Source organism: Dromaius novaehollandiae, unplaced genomic scaffold (assembly GCF_036370855.1).
Source record: "Dromaius novaehollandiae isolate bDroNov1 unplaced genomic scaffold, bDroNov1.hap1 HAP1_SCAFFOLD_31, whole genome shotgun sequence".
Taxonomy (NCBI): Eukaryota; Metazoa; Chordata; class Aves; order Casuariiformes; family Dromaiidae; genus Dromaius; species Dromaius novaehollandiae.
In genome coordinates this window covers 4,225,623-4,245,185 of record NW_026991289.1, presented here as the reverse complement: position 1 = coordinate 4,245,185, position 19,563 = coordinate 4,225,623, and the positions used below count along the sequence as shown (strand labels likewise).

At 52.8% G+C, this 19,563-nt stretch overlaps 1 protein-coding gene across 1 annotated transcript; it reads left to right on the top strand.

Moving 5' to 3' along the window:
* The first annotated feature begins 17,659 nt into the window (after positions 1 to 17,659).
* Positions 17,660 to 18,613, top strand: LOC135325563 (olfactory receptor 14A16-like). Its single transcript, XM_064503670.1, has one exon. It carries the CDS (start codon positions 17,660 to 17,662, stop codon positions 18,611 to 18,613), a length of 954 nt encoding a protein of 317 aa, XP_064359740.1.
* Positions 18,614 to 19,563: the final 950 nt, after the last annotated feature.

Genomic DNA, 19,563 nt, shown 5'->3' with positions numbered 1-19,563 from the left:
TGGGCTCCTGCAGTCCCAGGAGCCAGCCCCAGCTCAGGAGCAGAGGCCCAGCTGAAGACATGACCTTCTCTGTCCCCTCTGCACTCCTGAGATGTTCCTGGGGCTCCAGGACTGACAGTTCCTGAAAGGCAGCAGGGTCACCCCTGGGAAATGTCCGCTGAAGCAGACAAAAATAATCACCGATGGTCCCTCTCTCTGAACAGTGGAGAGAGTCCAGCATTGCAGTTTGTCTCATCAGAAGATGGTTATCTAAGAGAGGTGGAAATATCCCACTCTAGAAGGCCCTGCTCCCATCTCATAAGTAGACAGGACACCTAGGCAGGAACAAAAAGGGAGTTCATTTCCTCATGCTTCAGGGACTGATTTAGAGGTATTAATCAACACATGCAATGCCCACTGAGAAGTCCCTGGGATGGAGTGGGATTCAGTTGCCTCCCAGGCACTCTACAAATTCATTGGAGGTGGGATTCCCCTTGCCCAAATTTTGGTGCGCACAAAATGGGTGTCTGCATGGCAGCTCCTTGTCTAAGCTCCTGTTGTAACCAAAGGAGAGGGAGGGTGGGAGTCAGGTGTTCACACACAAACACCTTCCAACATTTGAGGTGCCAGACATGGTCCAAGACATTTGCCACTGCCTGCTTCTTCTGATGCAGTAACTATGAGGCCCACAGCCTTCTAGAGCATCAGGTGGATGAAGAATCTCCTTGGCCATCTGAAGTGACCCTTGGTGCCTACCGCTACAAGACCTCCACTCTCTATGAAGGCAATACCTACGCAAATCCAGACGCTGCAATCAGCTCATGTAATTCAGAGCAGACACTTGATTTCATGCAATGACAATAAGCTTGCAGGGCCATGTCAGATGCATGGGGTGTCCAGCACAACCACCGTGTTTCTAACAGGTACAGATAGCATGGGACCTACAGGAAAACCACATCCTTTTAGAGTGGTTGCTGGACAAACACCCCAGAGCATCTCGGGTTTCCTACCCATTCCCAAACAATGGATTCCAGTCACTGCCTTTAGGAAAAGTCCATCCTGTCTACATCTGAGCATGCTGCCAAGATGGAAGGCACATCACACCAAGGTCTCCATGCACAGGCCCACACTCGCAAACGCCACTAGTTTCTCTTGTCCCTAAACCTTTTCTGATCCCCAATGCTATGAACAGGGACTGTACTAATGATGCTGCCACAGCATGGCTGGATCGCAGGCTGTTCAGGCCCAGGGACTTTCTCAGGGGCACCTTGTCCTTCCTGGAGATACGGTCACCTGGAGATACCTTCATTGCAGGCCCCAAGGTGCTGCAGAGTCAGCTCAGGCACCAAACACCTCTCCTGCCATGGCTGCATGGCCCAGCTCTGGTTCTCTCTGGCCTTGGCTACTGCAGGGTTTGCTCTCTTGTGGGTGCCTCATACCATCATTACATTGCCATCTGCTCTCTACACCAGCAGGTCTCTGTGCTGAACTTTGGCCTTTGCATACACAGTGTCTCTGGCTCTTGGGAACAGGTTTTACAGCAACAACTCTCCACTCAGCCCTGGTGCCACAGCTGAGGTTCTGCAACCCAAATATACACAAATGCACAAAGCCTGGGCCACAAAACAAGAGGAAGGGGAGATGTGCAAGCTGTCACAGAACTGCAAATCTCTAAGCAACCTGAGGAAGTCTGTGGATCACAGACCCTGGTTCTTCTAGGGGGACTTTAACCTCCCTGACATTCTAGGGGGACTTCAATCTCCCTGACATGAGAAGGCACTGCAGCAGGGTGCCAAGAGTCCAGGAGGATACTGGGGAATGTGGAGGACAACTTCCAAGCACAGCTAAGCCAGATCTATCAATAGGGGTGACACTTTTCTGGGCCTGGAACCTGCAGACAAGGAGGAACTGTTCAGGGATGTGATAATCAGTGTCAGCCTTGCCTGCAGTGGCCACAAGGTAGTGAAGTTCCTGCTCCTGAGGGGAGTGAGGAAGAAGAGTAGCAGAGTCCAGATTCTGGATGTCAGAGGAGCAGACTTGGGCCTACTGGGGAGACTGGTGGAGGAATCCCTTGGGAATCAGCTCCGGAGGGCAAAGGAGCTCAGGAAAACTGGCAGGTCTTTAAGGACAGCATGCTCCAAGCTCAAGAATGGCCCATACTGATACTCAGGAGAACAAATAGACATCTCAGGAGACAGGGTGGCTAAACAAGGAACTTGCCCCGGAGCTCTAGTATGAAAAGGCAGCACACAGGAATGGGCAGCAGGGAGAGGCTGCAAAGGGGGGATTTTAAAATGTTGTCCAGGGAAGTGCAGAAGCGGTTAGGGAAGCCAAAGCTCCTCTAGGATTGATGCTTCCAAGGGATGTCAAAGGCACAAAGATGATCTGCTGTTCCTTCAGAAACAGTAAAAGCATAAACAAGGAAAATGTGAGCTCATGGCTGAATGGGGCAGGGAATCTGGTATCAGCAGAGGCAGATAGGTCTGGGGAACTCAGTGCCTTTGCTTCAGTCTCCACCAACATAGTCTCCCAGGCCACTGTGCTTAGAGTCAGGACTTCCAAGGAGAAAAAAAAAAAACAGCAGTGGATGAGGGTTGAGTCAGGAATTATTTGCAAGAACAGAAGTCTACAGGATTGGATGGGCTGCAGCTAAGGGTGCTGAAAGAGCTGGCTGCTATCTAGTAAGGCCTCTCTCTATCATCTTGGAAAGCTGTGGAGACTCAGGGAGGTCCCAGTGACTGGAGAAAGGCAAATGTTGCATCCATTTTCAAAAAAGGCCACAAGGACAATGCGGGGAACTACAGGCCATTCAGCCTCACTTTGATTAGGAGAGTGTCATGGACCGAGTCTTCTCCGATCCCATTTCTAGGTAAACAAAGGAGAAGAAGGTGACTAGGAACAGTCAGCATAGATTTACTGTGGGGAAATGATGCTTCACCAACCTGATGGCCTTCTGTGTTAAAAGAACTGTGTTTGTGGAGGAACAGGGAACACTGGACGTCAGTTAACTCAAGTTTAGGAAGGCTTTTGACACTTTCTCCCACAGTCTACTTGTATCCCAGTTAGTATGCAAGTTAGTTAGACAGCAGTGTGCCCAGGCAGCAAGGAAGGCCAACTGCCTGAAACAGGCTGAAAACCTCCAACAGGCCTGATGTCTTTGTCCTCTATAGCTGTTGTCTCTGCCACCAAGGCCTATGAGTAGACACCAGGGCTTCATTGTCCCCTTGTGCCCTGGGGAGCCCAGGAGGTCTCGTGTCATTCTCCTGCATTCAACATTGTACACCCTGACCTGCACACTGCCCCCAGGAAGAGCCATGGAAAACATGTGGGGGAAAGGATCTCCCTTCCCAGGGTCTCAGTGTCCATGCTTGGCCATTTTGCTTGAAAAATACATCAAGGGTTAACATGGTATCAGAGGCACCTGCATATTTCCTTTGCCTACCTGTAATCGGTGATTACAATTTTCTGCTCTGATCAGCCCCCAGTGAGTCTTTGCTGGTAATGGCCCTCAGTGGCATCTATTAATGCTCTACAACAGTTTGGGATTTGCTTCTGACTTTGACTTGAACGTTTTGCTCCATCTCCTCGCAATAGCTGAGGTTCATGGACTCAGCACCAAATCCACCATGGGGCTCGTTACAATGCAAAAAGCCCCAATGAACCACATCTCTCCCTGTAATTTTCTTCAAGTAATGTACAGCTAATTGGTTTCAGCAGTATAGCTGAAAGACAGTGACTTCAGTTAGAACAGAATGTAAAGGTATTTCTGCTTTTTAAGGTTTTTATGATTAGTATTCTTATTCAGCTTTCACAATAAGTGACAGCAACATTCTCCAAATGATAGAGATCCAGAGTGTCTCCTAAGGAAGTGTGGACATGTAGGAAAAGCAGTGTCCCAGAGGTCACACACTGTATGGACACTCTTCCTCCCCATCTCCCCAGCCCTGCCATTTCCCTCATCAGCCACCTGGAACTTGCATCACTCCTGTTAAAGTCAAACCTTTCTCCACTGAAGTCTGCAACTGAATGTTGAAGCTCATATGCCCCAGTTCCCACCTGCTTGCCTTAGAGAACAAGCTGCAAATAGACACAGAAGATTTTTTCTTAATCGCAAGCAAAACAAAAAAAAAAAAAAAAGGCATGATGCAGTTTCCTAAAAATAATTACACTCCTCAACCACATGCTAAGTCCAAGCTGCCTCCAGTGAGGTCCCCTTTCCACAAGGGATAGCCTGACTAGAAAGCTTTTGGATAGATAGGAAATGTTAGATAGAAAAAGAATTTAGGGGACTTGCACAGAGGAACAAACTACTGAAAGACAAGCTTTAAACTCCCCAAAGCGCAAATCGGCAGCGCAGTATGGGAATGAACAAAGAGTAATGGAAGGAGTTGCAATGTTACAACGTCCAGCCAGTGTGCTGTAAAGGGGATGTTAGAAATTGTCAGTTTAATCAGGACATGCAGAAACAGAAGAGAGAGCCATACAGCTCCTGGGGCTCCTGGACCATACTGGGGGCTGTGCTGCTCTTGGGCATCTTGGACCAGGCTGTGTTTCTGTACAAAAGTCTGGAAAAGCCTTGAGGCAAGCCCCTAGAGAAGAGAGATCTTCCTGGGCACTCAGAGCAACTCATTCAGTATGCAGGGATGTCGAGGGAAACCCATCTGACTGGGCTCTGCACTGGAGCCTGGACAGCAGCCCTGCAGTGTGTGGGCATGTCGGGAGATGCCCAGGGTCAACAATGTGAGAGATCCAGGGTGCCAGGGCTGTACAGACCCCCAGGAGAGCTTGGGCGGTGGCAGGGTATGTCCAGGGTGCCAGAGGCTTTAGCAACCCCCTAGGCAAGAAGCACTGCTTCGAGGGGACACTGCAAAGCCCAAGGTCCAAATGAGGCCCAGGGAGGAGAAATGGCTTTTCCTAGGCTCAGGGAAAGCTCAGCCAGAAGGAAAGCTGGGCAAAATGCATGGGAAATGGGAAAACTTCCCCACATTTGCTCCCTGGCCTGACCCTCCAGATGATGCATGTTAAGGGCACATTTGCTCTTCCCTCGTGTATCATCTTCATCTTAAGCACCACAGATGGAGAAACCTTGCTGAGGACTTTTAGAAACGAACAGCCTGCTTTGGTGCTTCAAGGAGGAAGGCAGTGTCCTGTCCCATATGATCTTACATCCTACTTTGACAAAAAGAGCAACCCACAGCAGAAACCAGTTTTGAAGCTCACCAAAGCATCTCAGCCTGTGTCCACGCTTTGTGCTGTTTGATCTCACGTGACTTTGATCCTGGCCTTGAAAATTGCCAAACCTTAAACCAGCCCTCAAGCCCTAGCTTCCCGTACAGGTCTGCCCAGGGCAGAGATATGTCAGTGCAGAGGTGCAGAAGTGACTTCTCTAGTGCCCCCTTTTAGATATTTCACAGCCTTTGGCACCATGTGGAGACATTCCTGAAGGATTTATCAGCAAGTTCTGGAAAATAACTGGGGTGAAGGGAGATGACTGCTTTCCAGGACATGAGGGGACATCTCTCTGCTCTCTCCCTGGCTGTGCCATCTCCATGGCGGTGACCTCCTGAGCCCCCTGATGACACGAGCTGAGGTCACAGTGGGATGTGCTGCATCACAGGGTGGTCTCCCTGGTGCCACAGCAGGGCCCTCACTTCCCTGCGAGGCCCGACTGCTGCTGGGCACCACTTTTGCACTCCCCACTGCTGCCCTTCAGAGCCACTCTGTGGCAAGGAGAGGGGACGGGAGCCGTGCTGGGGCTCCCTACCAACATGCAGAGGAGCAGGGGCACGTTGGAGAGGAGTTTTGGGTGATGAGATGGGAATAGCATGCCAAGGGCAAGGGGCACCAAGATGGAGGACTGCTGGACCAATACCATCAGCCCAGTCCACAGTTCCTTGTTCCCAGCGCTCCTGCAGCTCTCCACTGAGGGTAAGGGCTTTGGGAGCTCCTTCCTGAGGGGTCGCACAGAGACTGTGAACTGCCAAAAGGGCTGTGGATCCCAGGCTGTGGGGGTGGCTGGACAGGGCTGGGGGCTGCCATGACAGCCCTGTTGTAGAGTCCTGATGGGGCCCCAGGGACCAGAGGATGCTGCCCTGCCTGCCCAGCCCTGTCCGGACGCTGCCCGCGGACTCTGGCACCCCAGCCATGCCCAGGGCCCCCACATGGGTGCCAGGGCTGGCACCGGCACCAGCCCCGGGGCTGCTTCCCCGCACCCGGCATGGCCTCTGGGCGCAGGGCAGCCAGGAGCCCCGCGGGGCCCCTGCAGCAGAGCCCAGACCCTGCGGGGCAGTGGCCAGGCCCTGGGGCCCTGCACTGCCCGGGCACATGGCGCCAGGCTGCCCCCAGGCCCCGCCGCACCCTGCGCTGCCGCCCACAACATGGCGCCCCACCATGGGGCGGGGGGTGGGAGGGGGAGAAGTGGCAGAGCTGGCTGCCAGGGCAGGAGGCTGCAACGTTTCCCTGGCAACACCCCAGTGCTGCTTCCTATTGGCTGGTGGGAGGGGGAGGGTGGGGCTGAGTTTGACTGGTGGCTCTGTCAGCCAATCAGAGTGTAGCATGTGGAAAACCCAGCCCTGGAAGCGGGGCAGGAGCAAAGCGGGAGTGAGGGAGTGGGTGCAAGTTGGTGCGAGTGGGGCTACAGGCACATCCCAATGGCGGCAGGTGCCCTCCGGGGCGGGGGCAGCGATGCTGCCCCGTGGCTGCTTTCCTCCCGGAGCTGCAGCAGGGGCTGGTGGGGCCAGGAGCACGGGACAAAGCGCCCTGGCCCTGGGGGAGCTGCCCTGTGAGCCAGACGTGCCGGCTGCCCCCGAGCATCTGGGCCAGGGTGGCTGGGGGGGTTTGGGGGCAGGAAGCTTTGCCCCTGCCCTTGGTCGCAGACCTGCTGTCAAGCATTTCCCAGAGCTGCTGCTTTGGGGCAGTAACTGGTCCGTAATGGGTGTTTTGCTGCACTGTGATCGTTGTGAGGCCCCGGGGTGAGTCCTGGCGGCCGCTCAGGAGCTGGCCGAGCCTTGGGGGAGGCAGGGGAGCTGCAGGCAGCAATAGCCGCGTGGCCGGGCTGTGGGCAGGGAGGTCACGGCTGTCTGCGAGAGCTGGGCCAGGAGGTCATCACTGCCAAATCAGCTCTTGGTCAGTAGCTGCCAGGCTAGCAGGAGGCACGTGGCTCGGCTGTTGATGATGAGGTCACTTCTGCCAGAGTAGCTGATAGGCCAGCAGCAGGAGCAAGGCTTGGCTGTTGATGGTGAGGTCATTTCTGACTGATGAACTGATTGGACAGCAGCAGAGCTGTGTCTGGAAAGGTGCTTGTGAGGTCACTTCCAGCTGAGCAGTTGATGGGGCAGCAGCAGGTCCACGGCTGGGACATGTGCTTCGGAGCTCACTTCTGCTTGAGCAGCTGATAAGCCAGGATTCGGCTGATGGCTGGGGAAGTTATAGTGAGGTAACTGCTGTCTCAGAAGCTCATAGGCCAGTGACAGGCACATGGCTGTGAAGGTGCCTGTGAGGTTCCTTCTGGGTGAGAAGCTGATAGGCCAGCAGCAGGCTCTGGAGTGGGGAATGTGCTGGTGAGGTCAGTTGTGTGTCCGTCTGTGATAGGCTAGTAGCAGGCCCATTGCTGGGAACTGACTTTCCTCCAGAGCAGCAGGTCGGCCAGCAGCAGGCATGTGGTGGAGTAATTTTTGTGAGCTCACCTCTGTCTCAGTGCCTGATAGGCTGTGTGGAGGCACACTGCTGGGAAAGTCGCTTATGAGGTCACCTGTCTCTGCAAGGCTCACACTTGGCTGATGGCTTGGGTATTTGCTTGTGAGGTCACTTCTACCTGAGTCCCTGGTAGACCAGCAGCAGGCAGATGGGTGTGGAAGCAGACTGTGAGGTCTTCTTGGTCAAAGTAGCTGGTAGGGCAGCAGCATGTTCATGGCATAGGAAATTATTTTAAAGAAAACTTGTGTCTCTGAAGCCCATAGGCCATCAGCAGGCACCTGGTGGTGGGAGCAGCTGCTGTTAGGCCAGGAGAAGGCCCATGGCTTGGATGTTGGTGGTGAGGTCACTTCAGGGTTTGGTGAGTGTGCCAGGAGGAGGGATTGACACCTGCAGAGCTCTACAGCACTACAGAAATGCAAATAATAAATCAAGCAGAAGTAGGCAATAATGTTCCACACCATCTGACACCAATTTTATTCCACTCCGTCATCATGGATTAGTAGTGCTACATTTAAAATGTGGGTGATGTTCTCTGGTAAATGTAGATGTGGAGTTTGACTATGTACTTCTTGCTAAGTACTGGCTTAGAGTCTGCTACCAGTGGGCGAGGGAGTCCAGCTAGAATGTTTACACTGCTAAATGAATGAAGTGCTGGTGTGAGCAGTGACATTAGTAATCTCTGATTTTATTTGCTGAGTGCTGCAGAAAATTCTGTCCCATCCAAATACCAGGGGGCTTCTGCAATTGTTCTCCAAGACCTGAAGGACATCTCTGTCCTTGGATTCCTGGAGGTGGGAAGTGAGCAGGCGCAGGGCTGTGGCTGGCTGTTGAGAGGAAGTGCCTGTTGCAAGGCCTTGGGGGACTAGATGAAAACTGAAGGGCTGGAGAGTTGGTCTGTGTGTGTTTTGGGACCCTTGGGGGTGCCCTGTCTGCTGCCATGTGTGGTGCTGTGCCCTGTGTGTCCCTGCTGCAGAGGCACGTGTTGGCTGGCCACCCTCTGTGAGGTGAGGTGTGGGGGTGCAGGTTGTCACAGTGGTGGGGTGCCCTGTGGTGGGGACAGGGCATGGCCCCAGTGTTGTGCTGCTCATCGTGGGAGGAGGTTTGTGGAGAGAGCAGTGCTGTGCTCCCAGGGCCCTGCCTGCCATCATGGTGTCCTTCTGGGAGACCTGGGGTGGGGACCATTGGTGACCGTGTTCCCTCCTTGGAGCATCCTGGTGCAAGCCAGGGATGCTCGCAGTTTGCTGCTTTCTGTCAGCTGTGGTTCAGGCTTGCAGTTTCTGAAGCTCTTGATGCTTTCCTGAGTCTTTGGGATTGTATGGACTCTTCTGGGGAAAGTCATCTTCTCACTCCTTGATGGCTTTCTGTTGAATCTGCACCCTCATGGCATCTTCCCATCCCAGACCCTCATCCATTCCAATCCATCAGAGAGACAGGGAGTAAATCAAAGCAGTCAGAGCCACTTCTTCGCCTTTTGCCTGCCCAGACCCTTGCAAACAGTGGAGATGCCACCTCACAAAAGTCAGGCCTCTCGGGGTGATGGGTGGCTCCGAAACACCTGTCCTTGGTCAGCTGTGGAGGCAGGAAGGTCCTCCTTGGGCTTCTCTTCTTGAGGCTGAACAAACTCAGCTCTCCCGGCCTTTCCTTACATGCCCCATGCTCCAGCCCTGACCATCTTGGTGGCCCTGTGCTGGACTGCCCTCCTGTGTGTTAGCGTCTTTCTGGAACTGGAGAGCCCAGACAGGACCTGGTATCCGGACGTGGCCTCAGCTGTGCCCAAAAGAGGGGTAGAATGTCTCCGGTGGCCCTGCTGGTTGTGCTCTCACAAATACAGCTCAGCATAGAGGGGAGACATTGGTCCCTGGCTGTTGTGACGATGTAAGGCCAGCAGAACTGATACTAACCCTCTGATTCTTTCTTCTTAGGTTGCTCCGGTCATGTAGGCTGCCAGTGCAGTGCTAGAGCCCCCGAGGATGGAGGCAGGGTGCCAGGGTGTGTCCCTGTAGCTGTCAACACCTTTGCCACCATGGTGACCCCCTGGGAAAGCAGCTGCAAGTGAATGAGGTGAGGCTGCATATGCATGTGAAGGCTTCCATAAATGTGCCTTGGGGTGTGGGATCCCCTCCTGGTACCTCTGCTCTCCTGCAAATTCCTCCTCCTACAAATGCTGTTAGTGCTGGCCCGTGGAGCAAATGCTGTAGTGCCCCCTCCTTTTCCTAGATGGTTGTGCTTCCATACAGGATGAGTCAAAGACCCTTCTAATAAATGCCAGTACCACCTGTGTGCCTTTGTCTGTGTGCCTCAAAGCCTGCTTAGCTTGAAGTGAGGGAGTTTCACAGCTCTTGGGCTTCTGTCTCTGCAGAGAGCTCCTCTGTGTGTTCCCCTAAGCAATGGGTGTGTTCCCATCTGGTGATGGAGCTGGGACAGGCAGGCCCACAGAGGATTTCTCCTCCAGCAAATCTTTGCTGAAGGGAAAGGTTGTGGGGATTTGTCCTTCCTGTGGATTAGGTGTGGTGATCTAAAGAGCTGTGCAGGCAGGCAGACTCACAGCTGTGTCCAGCTGATGACCAGTTGTCTTGAAGTTACAGTTTATTTGTCCTGCCTTGAGGACGAACCCTGGGAAACTGCCGGTCCCCCTCCTGCTGCGGAGACCTGTCCCAATGGCTTTTGTGTCTGGACACAGTTTGTTGCTGGTAGCTCATGGGAGCTGCTCTGCTCCTGCCCTCCTGTTCTCTCCAAAGGGAGGGAGAGGAAGCAAGGGTGACAGGGCTGCAGGTGGGGAAAGCCTCACTTGAGCTGCTCATCTTCCCCAAAGGGGATAAGTGGTGAGAGACAGGCCACCCAGGAGCCACAGTTATAAGCATGACACATGGTCATATCTGCCCAGTGCAGCATGTCCAGGTTCCCTGAGTACCTCATAGGCCAGCAGAAGGTGGCAGGCCATGTAAGCAGCCCGGAGGAACATGGCTTGGATGTTGAAAGTGTGCCTGATGGGTGGCCTGTCAAGGACTGAGGTCTCCTGCTGGCCTTGGAGGTGCTGAGGCAGAAGGGAGCTCACCGTCAGGATCCAAGCGGTGTGCCTGCAACTTGCCTGTCAGGTCCTGAGGATAAAGTGACCTCACAAGCACATACCCCACCCATGGGCCTGCTGCTGCTGACCTATCAGGTAATGAGGCAGAAGAGATCCCAAAGTCCACACTGAACTGGTTAACCAGTTTCTTGCTGATTAGGAGAATGCACAGAGCCGACATCACCAGAACCTTTCCCAGCCTAGAGCCTGCTGATGGCCTGTCAGCTCCAGAGAAAGAAAGAACCTCACAAGCAGCATGCAAGGCACGTGTCTTCTGCTGGCCAGTCAGTTTCACAGTTGCCTGACATGTGACCTAACGTGCACAAGTACCATTCCGTTCCTTTCCATGGTTTTCTGGCTGACTTTGAGGTCACTTGTTCCTCTGTACGGGATAGGCCAGCAGCAGGTACATTGCTGCTGTTTGCATGTGTGAGGTCATTTGTGATTCATTATCTGACAGGGCAGCTGCAGACACATGGATTGGAGGTCCTTTTTGAGGCACTACCTGATAGGCCAGCAGCAAGTACATTTTTGCTGGTTGTCTTGGTGAGGTCAAGTTGTGCCTGAGACCCTAAAAGGCCACAGCATGCACATTGCTTTGGTGATGATGATGGTGAGGTCAATTGTTTCTCAATCCATGATAGGTGGAGGGCAGGCACATGGCTGCTGTGTGTTCTTGTGTGTCCTTTCTGCCTCTGGACCTCATAAGCAAGGATCAGGCCCAGGGTTTGGATGCAGATGGTGAGGTCCCTTGGCCTCAGTACCTCTTTGGCCAGCACAGGCATATTGGTGCGATTTGTACTTGTGAGGCCACTTGTGCCTCAGTAGCTGATTGGCCAGCACAAGGAAAATGCTGCTGGTTGTTCTCCTGAGCTCACGTCAGCCTCAGGACGTCATAGGCCGACAGCAGGAAAATGGCTTTGGTGCATAGTGAGAGGACACTTCTTCCTGAGGAACTTACAGGCCAGGAGCAGGGACATGGCTGTTCTTTCTGCTTCTCAGGTCACTTGTGCTTCAGTAGCTGATTGGCCAGCAGGAGCACATGGCCTCAAAGATGACTGTGACATCAGTCCTGCCTCAATACCTGACAGGCCAGAAGCATGGGCATGGCTTTGAGCTAAGAAGAGGTCACTTCTGCCTCAGTCCCTCAGGGAAGGGAAGGCGAGGGAAGGGAAGGGATATCGCACTTCATTGACCGTGCAGGGAATGAAAAGGGAGGGTGGCTAGATTCCTTGGGACACCTGTAAGACGTCACTGTAACACAGGTATGTTGAGATTTGTGCAAATTTGGTCATCTAAAAATACAGTGCCTTATTGAAACCTGGTCACCCTGCTTTCCTCTATCAGTCGAGAGAGCTCAGCATCTGAGAGTGTGACTCACTCTGTGCAAAGAGTGAGGAGTGGCATGGAGAGCTGTAGGCAAGGGTGTGGTTTTGGGTCACTGGGAGAGACACAAAAATATCTTTTATAATGGTGCAGGCCTGATTATAACAGAAATGTTTAGAAAATGACATTAAAAATGAAACAAGAAAGAAATTGAAAAAAAGAGATTTAAAGCAAAGAACTATTTTGTTATACTGTCCAGCCTTTGCATTTTTTGTGTTCTTATTGTCTTTTGTGATTTTTTTTTTTTAATGTAGTGGTCTTTTAGTTTAGTGGGGGTTTTTTGTTTTGTTTTTTTTAAGAGATTTTCAGAACTGGGCTGGGATGCAATCACAGGGTTATGGAGGGCTGGTGCCATTGCAGGTGCCCTGGTGCCCTCTGCCCAGCCTCCCTCTGCAGCTCCAAGGGGCTCCAGTCTCCCGCAGGTCCCCTGTGAGAGCTGCCAGGCCCAGGCAGATACCTCAGAGACACTGGGGCCTCTCCAAGTGCCACTGGGTGCTTGTGGGTGGACAGCTGAGCTCTGCCTGGAAAGCTGAAGAACTGTTTTCAGTATTTCAAAAATATGAGCACACTTTCATCAGCTCAAATGATTGACTAATTTTAATGTCAATGTTCTATGGTGAAATAGTGGAAATCTTCAGGAAGGGTCCCCAGTGCAGCCAAGCTGATCTCCCAAGATGTCTACCAGTTTTACTGAGTATTGGGGTGGACCATCCTTGTGTGTGGCAGATGTTGTCCTTAAAGACCTGATGGCTTTCCAGAGCTCCTGGGCCCTTCAGAGCTGCCTCCCCTGGGATCCCCCGCCAGTCCCCTGAATAGGCCCAGGTCTGTTCCTCTGAAGTCCAGGGTCTGTGCTCTGCCACTGTCCTTCCTCACTCCACTCAGGATCTGGAACTCTACTTTTTCATGGTCACCGTAGGCAAGGCTGCCACTGCCTATCTCATCCCTGATCAGTCCCTCCCTGTTTGAAATTTCCAGATACAAGAAAGTATCATGAGTATTGTCCCATCATACACCTGTGCTAAGAAGTTGTCCCTGATGCCCTCCAGAAACCTCCTGGCCTGCTTGCACTTTGCTGCTTGCCCTTCCAGTTAATGTCTGGGACATGAAAATCACCACCACCACCCTAAGAACCAGGGCCTGTGATCCACAGACTTGTTCGCATTGCTTAAAGGAGGCTGCATCCAAGCACTCACCCAAAGCCTTGCTTCTTCCGTGGAAGAGCTCCACACATCTGAGCTGCCCCTTCACACAAAGGGCATCCCCCCTTCTCATTGTCCCTGACAGTCTCTCCTGAAGAGCTTGTACCCTCCAAGGAGAGACCGCCAGTCATGTGGGTGATCCCACCACATCTCAGTTATTCCAATGATGTTGCAGTCCTGTGACAGCTTGTGCTCCTGGCTGTGCCCCAGGCTGCAGGCATTTGCATCTATTTGGGCTGCAGAGCCTCAGCTGTGACACAGAGAACAGATTGGTCATGGTGAGACCTGTTCGCAAGAGCCAAGGACACCGTGTGAACGATGGTCCCACTTCCAAGCAAACACTTGCTGGCATGGATAGCAGATGGCAATGTAATGGTGAAAGGAGGTTCCCACTAAGAGAGCAAACCCTGCAGTGCCCAAGGCCAGGGAGGAACAGAGCTGAGCTGTGCTGAAATGGCAGGAGAGGGGGTTGCTGCCTCAGCTGATTCACAGCACCATGGGGCCTATGGCAGAGGTGAACTGATCTCCTGGCAGGAGAAGGTGCCACTAAAGAAAGTCCCTGGGCCTGAACAGCCTGTGATCCAGCCACCTTGAGGTCATCATTAGCCCATTTCCTGTTTATAACATTCAGGGGTGAGAAGAAGTTCAGGGGGAGGAGAGCAAGAGGGTTTGAGAGGGCAGAGAGTAGAGCAGAGACCTTGGTGGGATGTGCCTCCCATTTATGCAGCCCACTTGAATGTAGCTGGGATGGACTTTGCCTAAAGGCAGTGGTGGGATCCAGTTGTTTGGGCACAGGTAGGAAACCTGAGAGGCCCTGGGGCACTGGCCCAGCACCAAAGGGGCATGGTCTTCCTGCGGCTGCCATGGTGTATGTGCTAGAGACATGGTTGTGCTGGACACCCCAGGCATCTGACGTGGTCCCTGCCTATGGCCTATCTTTATGTCATTAAATCACGTGTCTGCACTGAATTCTGTTAGCTTTTTGGGCTGTAGATGTCTGCCTGTGTCTCTGCTTCATAGTGAGTGGAGCTCTAGTGGTAGCAGTAGACATCCAGTGTCATTACAGATGGCCAAGGAAATGCCCCACTTGGCCCCCACCTGATGTTCTGGAAGGATGTAGGTCTTACAGTCGCTCCATCAGAGCAAGCAGACACTGGCACATGCCTTCAACCACCTCTGTCTCTTCACATGTCACCAGGTATTTGTGTATGGGCAACTGACTCCCACCCTCCATCTCCAGTGATTGAAATGGGAGCTTAGACAAGGAGCTTGCTTGCAGACACCTCTATTGTGCTCCCTTCAGCTTGGGGAAGGGGAATCTCAGCTCCTGTGTGTTTGTGGAGTTCATGGAAGGGATCTGAATCCCATTCCAGTCCAGGGGCTTCTAACCTGCTGTAAGATGCTTGAATGGACCATCAGAATCAAAACCTGAACCATGTGTCAGTGAGCTCCCTTCTTGATCCTGTCTAGGTGTCCTGCCTAGTTAAGAGATGGGAAGAGGGGCTTCCAGAGTGGGACGTTTCCACCTCTTTCAGATAACCATCCTCTGATGAGACTAACTGTAATGCTGGAATCAGTCTTCCTTCAGTGCTTAGAGAGGGATCAGTGGTGATTATTTTAGTTTATTGTAGTGAACATTTCCCAGGAGAAGGGAGCACATGCGACAGAGAAATTTATATCTTCAGCTGGGCCTCTGCTCCTGAGTGGGGCCAGGCTCCTGGGATGGAGGGAGCTCATGGCAACCTGGCAGCACTGCCCAGACACAGCTGTGTGCAGGAGCAGCTCCTCTGCCAAGAGCAGCAGGGCTGTGGGCACTGCCTGCTGCTGCTGACATGAGAGATGAGAGAAGGCAGAGAGAAGTGCAAGGCAGTATGGAGTGGGAGGAGAGAGGAGAGCTTGTTCTGGGAGAAATCTTCACAGCCCTTTGCACGGTAAGTCTCTGGCTGCAGGGCAGTGCTACTGAGGTTCCTGGAGTGGCCTTCTGAACCCATCCCATCCCATCCCATGACTGATAGGCTTTTTAAGAATTGCTCTCCCTGTTCTTCTAGTGCATAGGAGGAGGAGATGCTTCAGAGCAGGGATTCCCTGCCAGAGCATCACAGGGACAGGGCATGCTGCTCCCGTCTGCCAGGGGCAGCTGCATGGGGGTGAAGCCTGGTTGTGCCCTCAGGTCTGGGCAGGGCTGTAATTCAGAGAAGTTCAGAGCAGTGACTCTGCCACCTGTGCGGGTCAGCACTCAGCCTGCCCAGGGAGCTCCCTACGGTGCTGCAGGAGAAAGCTCTGGGTGAGAGGAGCGACCCAGCAGGGCAGGTTTATTCTCCCACCGAGAGTGTGCTGAGTGGATCAGGGCTGCTCACAGCTCTAGCTCACGCACAGGAGATGTCCGAGGAGCCTTTTCAAGAGGAATATCAAGAGAAGGGCTACTTGAAAGAGAAGGTGCTTTCCTTCAGGTGTCTGTGCTTTCAGTTCCCTAATTTTGTCACAGATGAAAAAAGAAAGAGTTTTCTGTTTTGTCAAGGAACTGGGACTCCTGAACCTTCACTCTGAGGGATTAATAGTTTTGTGAGAAACCTCAGCAAGCCGCTTCATCCCCACCTTAGCCTAGAGACAGCATCAGAATCACCTTTGTGGCCTCACAGGACTTTATGTGAGCTGCTCCTTAGGATGTGCATGCACAGAGATGCCCCTGGACAGTGCCCTGATCCGGGAGGTTACTATAGGTCAGAACTGAGCACACAGTGGCTGGGATGGCATCTGTGAGCACTAGCAGGGAAAAGATGTTGGGGCAGAGAAAGAGCTGCCAGCAGGGACAGCTCCAGGCAGCAGAGATGGGCAGGAAGGATCGGGAAGTGCTAACAGAATCGTCCTGGCAGGATGGATTTGGGCAAGTCATGTTCAGTCCCTCTGATGCAGACACCTTCCTCTGAGCAAGCTGCCCCTGTCTCCCCTCCCACCCAGCAGAGCCTCTGCCCTGAGAACCATGGAGTCCAGGGCATGAACCCCCTCCTCTTCAGCCAGACCTCCAGCAGGGCAGAGGGGCATCTCTCCCGCCATGGGCCTCTTTACTGCTGTCCCACAAAGCAGCTGAGAGTGACTCCCCTGCGATGTCATCATTTGCGAGATGGTATGCCCAGCTGGGTAAGGTGAAGGCTTTCCCAAGTGCCCCTCTGTCTTTCTCTCTCCTTGCCTCCTTCGGCACCAGGATCACAATGTTGCTCCTTTTTTCCCCTCCTGTCCATGCTGCTCCTGTTCTTCTGTCGAGCTCCCTGGGGTAGGGGAGGGGTTTCAGCTGCAGTTCGGACACTGACACTGAGAGTTAGGCAACAGAGGAGTCTGCATGGAAATGAGCTTTCCCCAGCCCCCTTCTAACCTGTGGAGCTCCAGGAAATGCAGAGTGTGGGGTTGGGAATTGAGCTGACTCTTCCTTAAGGAGAGCCCATCTTTATTCCTAATGGTCCTTTGACCATTTCTCTGTGGTGTCCTGTCAGGCTTTGAGCTGCCCCCTAGAATGGCACAGCTGTCTCGTAGCCTATCTTAGAGACCTTGAAGAAGGTACAGAGATGCTGAGAGTATGGAGATGATGGTGGGAGGCTGCATATGGGCATCTGAAAAGAGCCCTGTGTGTCCTTGGCTAGAAGGGGAGTGTGGAGACCTCCCTCTGGTGCCAGGAGAAAGGGTGAGAAGGTTGGAGGTCTGCTCTTTGAAACTGGACTGCTCTGCTCTCAGCAGTGGCTGGTTTCCTTTCAGGGCAATATATGAGTGCTATCGTCCACCAGCTGAGCGAAGTAGGAGCACAGGAAAGCTGGGAACAAGACTAATAAACAGACTAGCTGTCCTCACACTGCAACAAGGGACAGTGAACCTGTTTTTCTCAGGACTCGCAGTAGAAATGCCAAGGATTTCTGGCTTTGAGGAACACTCCCCAGGGCTGATGAGGACATCTCAAAGAAAATAAAAAATCCCTGAAACTCTGCTCCTCAAACTTCATTCTTTAGAATTGGGAGTGAAGGTGCTGAAAAGCCCTTCTATATGAGAAGTGTATTTCATTTGCCAGTAATGGTGAATGTCAGAGCTAGTCACCCCCATTCCCCCGTTCCCACTGCTGCACAGCAGGACTAACTCCTCTGCAGCCCACGGGCAGATGTCCCTGCTCCTCGCAGCAGCACACTCAGCCAGTGCAAAGTGGAGCCCAAGCAAGGGAGCTGCACAAAGATCCTCTCAGTAAAGAGAGAGGCAATGTGGGGGGTTGTACGAGAACTGCAACAATTTTTTTTTTTTTTTGCTTGAAAAGTCTCTCCTAATTTCTCAATATCTTTTCCTTGGACAGTCCCCCATGCCCGGAGATAGCAAAATGTCAAACAGCAGCTTCCTCAATGAGTTCCTCTTCCTGACATTTGCCAACACACGGGAGCTGCAGCTCTTGCACTTCTCACTCTTCCTGGGCATCTACCTGGCTGCCCTCCTTGGTAACAGCCTCATCATCACAGCTGTAGCCTGCGACCACCGCCTCCACACCCCCATGTACTTCTTCCTCCTCAACCTCTCCCTCCTGGACCTTGGCTCCATCTCCACCACTCTCCCCCAGTCCATGGCCAATTCCCTGAGCAACACCAGGGCCATTTCCTACTCAGGATGTGCTGCCCAGGTCTTCCATTTTATCTTTCTCATGTCGACTGAGTATTCTCTCCTCACAGTCATGGCCTACGACCGCCACATTGCCATCTGCAGACCCCTGCACTACGGAACCATCATGGGCAGCAGAGCTTGTGTCAGAATGGCAGCAGCTGCCTGGGCCAGTGGTTTTCTCTATGCTGTACTACACACTGCTAACACATTTTCAATACCACTCTGCCAAGGCAACACAGTGGACCAGTTCTTCTGTGAAATCCCCCAGATCCTCAAGCTCTCCTGCTCAGACTCCTACCTCAGGGAAGTTGGCCTTGTTGTGGTTAGTCTTTGTTTTTTCTTTGGGTGTTTCATTTTCATTGTGGTGTCCTACGTGCAGATCTTCACTGCTGTGCTGAGGATCCCCTCTGAGCAGGGCCGGCACAAAGCCTTTTCCATGTGCCTCCCGCACCTGGCCGTGGTCTCCCTGTTTGTCAGCACTGGCATGTTTGCCTACATGAAGCCCCCCTCCCTCTCCTCCCCAGCTCTGGATCTGCTGGTGGCTGTTCTGTACTCGGTGGTGCCTCCAGCAGTGAACCCTCTCATCTACAGCATGAGGAACAAGGAGCTCAAAGATGCACTGAAGAAGCTGATTCAAAGGGTACAATGTCAGCACCAATAAATATCCATTGTGCATCCACTCCTCAGGGTATCTGGCATCAAGGCTGTGTGTTTTGCATTTCTTTCTTTCTTATTTTTCTCTTTTTTTCTTTAAAAAAAAAATCGGGTTCATGTTACATCTCCTCAGGAATCTCTCATTTGAATCTGACCCAGAGACCGTGTCGAAGCAGGGAGCCAGGCTTCCCCCTTCATCAGCAGACATGGGGGAACCTCAGAGCCTGCTAGTCTGAGATGCCTTGGATGCCCCCAGTGCAACGAGGAGAGTTTCCCTTTGCAGGGTCTCCTTTGGCACTGACAGCAAGGGAGCTCAGGGGCACAGAGTCAGGCTCAGATGAGTACCAACGGGGTGAGACCATGTGTTCCAATTGCCTTTAGGAGACCTCAGTGCCCCTGGCCACAGTCAGGATGTGATGTCCTACCCCTCTTTGGGAGGTAGCAGCCAGGTGTCACTGTGGCTGGTCCCGTTCCCTCTACAGAGCTCCAATGCACACAGTGGAGCAGAAATGGAGGGGAAGAGAGTCTGGACACAGCCTGTGGGGAAAGATCTTCTGCTCCTCAGCACCATCTCCTCACCACCACAGCAGGCATTTCCTCACTGCAGCCTTCACTGGGGGGCTGCAGCTTTCCTGGAGACTCGTCCACCAACAGCAGCAGGACTTTCTCATTTCAGGGCTGCTCTCCTCACTTCCACACTCTTCTGCTGTGCTAAAATGTGTTTATAGGGCCTAAGTGCTCTTGTAACATGGCAGTGGTACGTTCCTGTGAGCAAAAGCAGGACCAGGCATTTGGCACTCTTTTGCCAGACCTGGCCTCTGGGATAACATTTCTATAAGAAAAGGGGTTCTTCCTGTGACGTGCCTGAAGTCTGGCCTTTCTTCAGAAGATGGAGTCAAAATTAAGCCTAAAGGATTCCACCACAAAAGGGCCTACTCTTCTGCTTGTGAACTCCAT